Source organism: Cajanus cajan, chromosome 2 (genome assembly GCF_000230855.2).
Source record: "Cajanus cajan strain Asha chromosome 2, NIPB_CcT2T_4, whole genome shotgun sequence".
Taxonomy (NCBI): domain Eukaryota; kingdom Viridiplantae; phylum Streptophyta; class Magnoliopsida; order Fabales; family Fabaceae; genus Cajanus; species Cajanus cajan.
Genome location: NC_138518.1, coordinates 20,396,759 through 20,406,751, shown reverse-complemented (window position 1 = coordinate 20,406,751; position 9,993 = coordinate 20,396,759). Strand labels below are relative to the sequence as shown.

The 9,993-nt window shown below is 36.8% G+C and overlaps 1 protein-coding gene across 1 annotated transcript; it reads left to right on the top strand.

Annotated features, from left to right (window-relative positions):
* The first annotated feature begins 8,100 nt into the window (after positions 1–8,100).
* On the top strand, positions 8,101–8,892 carry LOC145954808 (uncharacterized). The gene is made up of 2 exons (XM_083069496.1): positions 8,101–8,388; positions 8,686–8,892. Exons 1-2 carry the CDS (start codon positions 8,101–8,103, stop codon positions 8,890–8,892), a joined length of 495 nt encoding a protein of 164 aa, XP_082925622.1.
* Positions 8,893–9,993: the final 1,101 nt, after the last annotated feature.

Here is a 9,993-nt window from a genome sequence, read left to right as displayed (position 1 = left end):
GACCTTTTTCTGATGTTTGTACATATAGTAGCTCTTTTGTATAGTTATTTTTGCCTTTGTATTTGTGAGGCACTTTACTTGCTTTTTCTAGTGTTTGTATATTGATTTTAAGGCAGGTTACTTGGAGAGTTTAACTCCATTTAACCTCCCTAGTTGATACATTCATTTTGTATTTTTTTAGTAGAGAAAAGGGGGTGACATTTAGCAATACTTGAGGGTGTGACTAGTAATTGGGTCAGAACTGGGCCTAGGAAAAATTTTGCATATTGGACTCATTTTGCTCCTAATTTTTCATAGATTTGATTTAGCTAGGTCTCATTATCATATGATGAACCTAACTAAACCAAATCAAATATTTTTTAAATAAATCTTGGAGCAATTTGGAGCCAAGGCCGCCTAGCATTCTCTCTTGTTCATGGCCGAAAATTACTAGTTTTCCTTCTAGTTTTTGAAGCTTCTCCTCCAAGTTTCTAAACCATTGTAAGTTAGGCTGACCTTACCATGGTTCTTAAGTGAACCATGGTCAAGGATAGCTTCTCCTACAAGTTTTAGAAACCATGGATGGTTAGCTACACCTTACCATGGTTCCTAGTGAACCATGGTTAAGGTTAGCTTCTCCTAGAAGCTACCTCCCCTATATATTTGTAAAACCCTCTCTTGTAATCACTTTTGGACATTTATGAGAATTAGAAATCAGATTTCTCTCTCATTTTCAAGAGTCAATTTCGTGAGAAACCTCCTCCTAGGTTCTCTCTCAAAGTTCCTTCTCCTAGAAGCTTGGTTCCTCAAGTTTTTTCACCTCTATAAGAGGTAACCGAACCTCCTCAAAGGTGCTTCTCCTCCATTGAAGCTTCTTCAAAGGAGAATTCCAAGGTCAAAACGTGATAACCTCATGGAGCATTTTCGGTCCTTGCATGGAAGCTTGGATGAACATCAATCTTCGCCAAGTAGTTCCATCAGTTTTGGTATCTAGAGCCTAGTGTTCTTGAGGTTTTGTGTTCTAACTTTTTTGTATGAATCCGTGTTGTATCTTCCTTCTCCTATGTCTAAATATGTGTTTGCTGCATGGATCTAAATTTTCTAAATTTTTTTGATAGATCCTATATGTCACATAAGAAGAAATTGATTCATGTTTTTGTTGTTCCTATTAATCCGTGAATCAATTGTTTTGTGCTTTAGGTTCCTATACTTGGGCGTTTTGCTTTTTTTTGAGTCTCTCCATTCCTTAACATGTGTCCGTGATTGGACAACATTCATATTGCATTAGTTTTATTTTTGAATCACTTGTTTTGTCATAGAAGTCATGTGTAGTCCTTTTCATGTTGAAAATTCCTAGACTAGCTTGTTGACCTAATTTTTTTGTGTGTTGTTTGTGTCCGAAATTTTTGTGTATTTTCTTATTAAATCTGAACCTTACCTATATGTGCTTTTGATTTACATATTTGAGTTCATGATTTTCTATTAGTTCTAGCAAATTTCTTAGAGTTAGGTTTCCTTTATGTCTTGTTAAAAGTTTGTCAAGAAAAATTGTTAAACACTAATTCCTATTAGGTTTCTTTGAGTCTTGTGTTGTGGCTGAAAATTTTAACACTTTTTAGGCACTTAAAACAGAGACAAAACAGAGGTGTTTGTGTTCTAAAAACATTAGAAAAACAAGAGAAAGGGTGCTTAAAAATTTGACAAAAAAATAGTACAAAATTGTGAAGCACTAGTTGAACATTGCATGTGAACACCTCTTGTTTTGTGTGAAAATTTCTGCAGCAGATTTTTATGCTTAAATTCGAGATTAATACTTGATTAAAAGGCATTAAACTCCTGTGTTAACAAAGAAAAAAAAATCACAAAACAAAACAAAAGAAAAGAACACAAGAAAAAGCCAAGGAGTGAAAATTTTAGCAAAATAGTGCTCTCGGTTCGGTAACATTTTGTGTGCCTTATCTTCAATTTTCTGTCCAGCCACATATACAATCTTTTGAGTCTTAATTTTGTTTCTAATCTTAGCTTTTGTTTTGTAATCCATTCTAGTGCCTTTGATAGGATATCTTTTGTGTGCTAGTTTTCCAAATTAGCCTTAATTGTTGCTTGTCATTTTTGTGAAATTCCTTCTAGTCTTGTCTCATTTTCTTCCACCAATTGGTGTAGCTGTTCCTAATTGTTCCTTTTCAGTTTTTTGAACTAATATTCCAGCATATTAAGGTGTGTTGAGTGCCTCTTGGAAGGTGTTGAAGGCCAAGCTCAAGGTTAGCCAATATTGAAGGACTTTGGTGGTGACCTAGGAGCTTGTTTCTCATTGGATTAGATTCTTGGAAATTCAAACACCTAGGAGTAACCATCATCAAGGTTGCTTCTAAAGAGGAGTGAAACACATTGAGAGGCTGCAAGCTAGGTGGCTGAATTGGAGAAAGAAGGAGCAAAATTTTTGTGAAAATTTTGTGAAGAATTTAGTAACAAATTTAGTGACGGAAATTTTTTCTTCAAAAATTTCAATACCAAATCCGTCACTAAAGTTGTCACTAAATTAGTGGCTGATTTTTGTTTCTAAAATTATTGGTGCAACCACTAAATTTTCTTTAAGTGAATTTACATTTCATTTGGTGTAAATTTGCATTTCATTTGAATGTGAATTTGCATTTCATTTGGTGTAAAATTTACATTTCATCTTTGTAATCTTTTAATTTCCAAATTTTTGTACAAGGCCTTTATTAAGGAGTGTCTTGGAGTGCCTTTGGTGTATCTCCATCTCTCCTTAAGTGTTCTCATAATAATTTCGTTTAGTACTTGTGAGAGGGTCCTTGAAGGTCTTTGGTGCCTTTTAAGCTCTCACATAGGTTTAATTGCTTTCAACGCCTAGTTTATGTTTTCTTGTCTTTAAGATTTCATGCAATTTATATTTTAAGCAATTTATGTTTTCAGCAATTTAAGTTTTCAAGCAATCTATGTTTTCTTGCCATTTATGTTTTCAAGTATTGATTAATTGTACACTTTAGGCACTTGCTTGTTATTTTTCTTGGAAAAATATCTTTGTGAAAATTGTTTTGTGCAAGGCAAACGTACAAGGAGGTTTAGAGATTTTTACTTGAAGAGGCTTGGTTATTAAGTGGCTCGATAGTAGCTCACTTCCTTCCAAAGTTCAATTTGTACTCTTAGACCTCCAAGTGCCAAGTCTAGCACTTCCAAAAATATTATTTTCTTAAAATCTATTTTTGTGTGAAGAGAAAAATCTTGTTGAGGGTGTGACTAGTAATTGGGCCAAAACTGGGCCTAGGCAAAATTTTGCATATTGGACTCATTTTGCTCCTAATTTTTCATAGATTTGATTTAGCTAGGTCTCATTATCATATGATGAACCTAACTAAACCAAATCAAATATTTTTTAAATAAATCTTGGAGTAATTTGGAGCCAAGGCCGCCTAACATTCTCTCTTGTTCATGGCCGAAAATTACTAGTTTTCCTTCTAGTTTTTGAAGCTTCTCCTCCAAGTTTCTAAACCATTGTAAGTTAGGCTGACCTTACCATGGTTCTTAAGTGAACCATGGTCAAGGATAACTTCTCCTACAAGTTTTAGAAACCATGGATGGTTAGCTACACCTTACCATGGTTCCTAGTGAACCATGGTTAAGGTTAGCTTCTCCTAGAAGCTACCTCCCCTATATATTTGTAAAACCCTCTCTTGTAATCACTTTTGGACATTTATGAGAATTAGAAATCAGATTTCTCTCTCATTTTCAAGAGTCAATTTCGTGAGAAACCTCCTCCTAGGTTCTCTCTCAAAGTTCCTTCTCCTAGAAGCTTGGTTCCTCAAGTTTTTTCACCTCTCTAAGAGGTAACCGAACCTCCTCAAAGGTGCTTCTCCTCCATTGAAGCTTCTTCAAAGGAGAATTCCAAGGTCAAAACGTGATAACCTCATAGAGCATTTTCGGTCCTTGCATGGAAGCTTGGATGAACATCAAAATTGCATAATTGCGATATTTTAGGACTAAAATTGCTCAATTTGAACCTTTGATGAAACTAGGTTGAATATGATTGGTGAAATCCTAAACTAGGTCCAATGTTCTTTCAATCTTCTTCCATGGATTTCAAAAGGTTAAAAACAAAAATTCAATGGTGGACAAGGAGAGTAATGAACACGCCACTTCTAAAGAGAAGATGAGCAAGAAAAGACAAACTTGTCACAAAGAGAAATTTCTTAATAAAAGTTCATAAGGAGAAGTGTCTTTAAGAGAAAGAACTAAACTTTAAAAGGAGGAAACTCGATTGTATTTCTCACAAAATGATCCAAAGTACTCATCCAAGGTGAGGTTACATGTATATATAATGTTTAGTGGCTTGTGATGTAAGTTAAGCTAACCTAGGTTATTTCATAACCTAGGCTCTAGGTTAACTTGAACTCAAGATTACTAACCCTAGTCAAAATTCAAATTCGGCCAACACCTCTCCACATGTCATTATCTTAGATCTAGAATGGAAAATGAGATCTTGTCATGTGGCAAAGTAAGAAAAGATTGACTCATGACACCATTCTAGATCTAGAAGAGCTAATAGGAGGTTTCCATGTGGCAAGGTGTGTTTGTTGAGACTAGACAACACCATGTGATGGAAACTTGCTTTGGAACTGGATTGATGTTGATTCCTCTTCAAGCTCCCCCCTACTTGGTTCTCCTTAAAATTCTCCAACTCTTCCAATGGAGAAAGAAGCTTCGGATTTCACCTTCAATGATGAAGAACACTCTCAAGTGGCGCCACTCCTTGGAGGAAGATTAGCCACTTCAAATCTCACCACACTCTTGTATGAAGAGGATAAGAGAAATGGATTAAAATAAAAAAGGTTAAGACTTTAGAAGAGAGAAAATCTGAACAATTTTTGGAATTATGTCAATATATGCTTCAAAAGTGTTTACAAAGTGAAGAAAAAGGCTTATATAGTAAGGGAGAAACTTGTGGTGCAAGCTAGACTAACTATGGTTCAAAGAGAACCATGGTTAGCCTTCTTACACTCAAGCTAACCGTCTAGTAACTTGGAAGCTTGTGGAACAAGCTTTGAACTTAGAAGTTTGGGGAGCAAGCTAAGCTAGAAGCTTGTAGCATAAGCTATCCAATTGTGTGGGAGAAGCTAGAAGAGCTAGGCGGCCCATCTTGTTTTCCTTCACTTAATCCAATCCAAAAATGTTGGAATTGGTTTAGTTAGGTTCACCTAATGAAGGTGACACCTAGCTAAATCAATTCCGTGGATTAAATAGAGAAAATAAGCCCAATATATAAAAATTAGCCTAGGCCCACTATAGGCCCAATTGCTAGCTTCACTTACACACTTTACTATTTGTCACATCACTTCTACTACTAAAATAAGAAAATCAATGATCCTTAATATAAGGTCAAATGAAGTAAAAGTTTGCAAGTAACATACCCTAAAATCCCAAAGGGATAACCTATAAGAAAAGAAAGAAAGTGCCTCACAAATATAAAGACAAAATATACCTATACAAGTAACTACTATGTACAAGTATCATATAATGTATATACAATGGAGACTGAGGGACTATTAAGAGGAATCATACTCAATGCTTGTAGACACCCAATTTCATCCGGGGGCATACAAACAACAAGATAGGACATCAGAGGACCCAAAAGCCCAAATCAACTATTTTTAGTGGCCCGGAACGGGCCGTTCCAAAATCAAAACGGGTCGTTCCCAAGTCCGGAACGGGCTGTTCTTGAATTGAAACAAGCCGTTCCGAGGCTCCTAAAAGGCCTAAAAATTATAGGTTAGAACGAGCCGTTCCAAACCAGAACGGGCCGTTCCAAACCAATCAAAGGGCCTAAAAAACTTGGTCTAGAACCGGCCGTCCTAAACCAGAACGGGCGGTTCCAAAAGGTTAAAAAGGCCTAACAAACCTAGTTTGGAACGGGCCATTCTGGGAAGGGAATTTAGTGTTAATTTGTACCCTGGAACAGGCCGTTCTCATATCAGAACAGCCCGTTCTGTTTTCCTAAACGAACCGTTCTAATTTCAGAACGGGCCGTTCTAGGGTCAAAATTAACACATAACGTTCGGATCCAGAACGGGCCGTTCTGAATCTAGAAAGGGCCGTTCCGGCCCACATCTGATGTCTATAAATAGAAATCTCGGGAACAATTCTCAGGGCCCCAAAAATTTCGTCCAAGACTCCTTAGAGCACAAAATTTCTCTCTCTTCCCCTCCTATTGTATTTCTTGAGATTTGTGAGGCATATTATAGTGTGAAAGGTTGCCAAAAAGCACCTTCTCCATATTTGAAGATTCAATAGAGCTTGTTCAAGAGGTATTTCAAACAATATTCTTCTATATCTTTTATTTATCATCTTTATCTCTATCTTTTATTTATAACGAATGCAATCATGTAGATATTTTAGAGTTATTCGTATAATTTAATTTTTCAATATGTAAATAAATATTAATAAAGGGGATTCAATATTTAATTTATTAATTCTTATCATGTTAACTTCATCATAAGGTACCGATTGAGGGCGCTGTAGGGGTGCTTAATACCTTCCCTACACGTAACCGACCCTCGAACCTAATTCTGGTTATCAAGACCATTATTGGATCTTTAAAAACCTTTTTTTTCTCTAATATTTTGAGTAAAATATTGGTGTTGACTCCATGAACCTATCTTCAAAACCATTAATTAAGGATTAGTCTGGTGTCCGGACATTCCTTAATTAATGAGACTTTTAAAAGGATGTCTAAACCATAAATCGCAAGATCAGAAATTTTCGGGTTGCGACAGATGGCAACTCCATTGGGGACGTTTTAAGAGGGTCAGGCCCAAATAAATGATGAAGTCAATAAAATAAGAATAATAATTTAAATATTTTCCCCTTTTACCTTGTTTGTTTCCTTTGTTTGGCTTTGATATATGTTTGCTTATTTAAATTCTGCACCTGTTTGAATACAAATTGTACACAAACCTTTGCACACAACAGTTCCCCCTACACCCGGGGGCATGAGGGTATTAAACCTAGGGAGTGGTTGATGTACGACCGACCCAAGTTTGGCCTTGGAGCTGCGAGCCTTGTCAGAAATCACACTCAAGGTGATAACCGGTTACTCTAGCTCGAAATACTACACAAACCTTGGAGTTTGCCAGGTGACGGCGACAGAGATACTAGGTCCTTATAATGGGGGCACCTTGGGGACCATAAGACCAAAGTGAGGATAATTAGAACCGCCTTGTACAATGCATTTTTCTTAACAGGGACCATAGACCATGGATTTATACGCGACTGTTCATGGATTGTATGAGCATATGTTTGTTGCATTTTGTCTATTCAAACTATTCATTTATTTTTTATAATTCCCCTAAGGTAAAGAAAACACAAAATAAAAATGCATTATCATGTGAGAGAAAACCTAGTGTGAAAATAAGATTTGTGAGAAGCATACATTCCTTCTTTCAAAAAAAGGGGGGCATCATGCATTTTCTACAAAATAAAAAATATAATAAATAAAAAGATAATAAAAAAGGAAAAAAAAAGGGAACATGCATATCATATATTTAGGATCACAAGGGGATTTGTATCAAAGACGAGAAATCAGTGTGACCTCTGTCAAATCATAAAATATTATGAAGAGGAACACAGATAACTCACCTCTCAACAAGGATATGAGCCATCAAGTCTTTGATAGAAACTCCCTTCATGCATTACCATTTAAATAAGCTTGATAGGAAACTATCTTTTCCCTTAAAGGTGGCTTTTCAACATTCCATACTCACATGAGCTCAAAAGATAAAAGCTATGGAAGGCCTAAAGGAAAGAAATCGTGTCCTCAATGAGGAGCTTGAACAGCTCAAGGAACAAATGGCTCGAATGCTTGAGGCCATGAACAAATTGCAGCACGACAATAGTACTAGCAACGTCGGTGACGTTTCCAAAGATCATCTGAATGCCTGGGAAGAAAGACTGAAAGCTGTGGAAGGTCACAGTTTTGACGTTCAAGAGGCTGCGGATATGTGCTTGGTGCAGGATATCCAATTCCCCGCCAAGTTCAAAATCCCTGACTTCCAATAGTACACCAGAGCCATTTGTCCAAAAGGACATCTAACAATGTACTGTAGGAAGATGGCAGCCTATGTGAGCAATGAAAAGCTCCTGATACACTATTTTCAGGAAAGCCTTTCAGATGTTGCTCTCAAATGGTACATGCAGCTGGATGGAGGGAAGATCCAGACATGGAAACAGTTAGCTGACGCCTTTCTTCATCGGTACAAGTACAACATCGACCTAATTCCTGATAGGTCTGATTTGCAAAGCTTGAGCAAGAAGGGCGACGAGTCCTTCAAAACCTATGCACAGAGATGGAGAAAAATGGCTGCACAAGTAGAGCCTTCATTATCTGATAAGGAGATGGTGACAATGTTCATCAATTCCTTAAGTGGACCCTATTATGACAAGATGATAGGGAACACTTCGACTCTCTTTACCGACATAGTCACTATCGGGGAAAGAGTCGAGTAAGGTCTAAAAAGTGGGAAGATAGGAAAATCCCCTGAAAGCCAAGGGTATAAGAAGATTTTTGGGGGAAATGAAATCAATGTTCTAACCTCTTCCACTACTCCTCGAACGACCAAAGCATCACGAAAAGCAAAAAGGGAACTAGACAAAATTCCTATAAGCTACACAGAGCTATTTCCCCAATTGATGAAGGCATCCATGCTGGTAAGAACCCCACCACAAAGAAAGCAACAACCGCCTTACCCGCTATGGTATAGGCCAGAGGAAACATGCGATTATCACGCTGGGGCAGTAGGCCACTCGATACAAAATTGCAAGGATTTGAAATCTCGTGTACAAGAGCTTATTGATGCCGGGCAGCTCAAGTTTGAGGCCAACACAGCACACATCAAGGAATGACTAGATGAGTAACCATCTTGGAACGACAGTTGTTAGGGGCTCTCTTTTTTTCAAAAAAAAATATATTTGCTCAAACTCATAACCTTCGCCCACGGTCACGAGTTCAAAATAAGGGCTTGTACAAGTTTTTTTGCATTCATCAAATAATATACGTCATTTCATAAATCTCTTGTGATTATTCTTTTCTCTCTTGTGTCACACATTTAATTCCAAAATCAATCACCATAAAAAAAAACAAACAAACATGACTGAAGATAATAAAATTAATCAAAACTCTGAACATCTACGACGCATTGTCTGAGTCCGAGGTAGATAAGGAGATCACTTCCTCGAAACACAAATAGATGAGAAAGTGATCAAATGCAGAACCATAAGATTCTCATTGCACAAGAGGAGTCTTACAAAATCTTCAACTCAATTTCGCTTGACAAAGGAAGCACAAATCTCAGTCCATAAAAGAACTCCCAATACCCGTAGGTCGAGGTAGCATCTTTCTCCTTGGTGTATGGTACGAGGGCAGTGTTAATCATTAAAGGCACTGGTCCTCCCAGACGTAGATGGCAAGAGATTTTGTCAAAGCAAAGAAGTGTTATGCCAAAAAAATATCACTTGCAAAATAATGCTAGGATGAAAACTCGCAAAGGACATCTTAGGCAAAAAAAAATCAAAATCAAAAGTTCCCGCTAAAACACGTCTTAGGCAAAAATTAGGGATCTAAAAAGAAAAATAGCAAGTGACGACTCTCCAAGTTGGAATCCAACAAGCGGCTTGAATACTTCTGTAAGAGGCCGAAATACGAAAACTCTGCCCAAGACTCAGATATGTAGTTCAAGATAATTAGGAGAATGATTATAATAATTATCCAAGGAAATGTTTGTTTAAAAAACTTAAACACTCACCTACCTCAACTACCCATTCATTTTAAACTATCCTACCTCCACTACCCATTCATTATAAATCATCCTACCTCCACTAATCATTCATTCTAAATCATCTTTTTCTTTCCTTTCTGTCTTGTCCAATCTTAATGACGTATATTGTTGATGGTTGTCAAAATTTAAACAAGTACAAAAACAAAGAAACAAAAAATGAAAATGACCC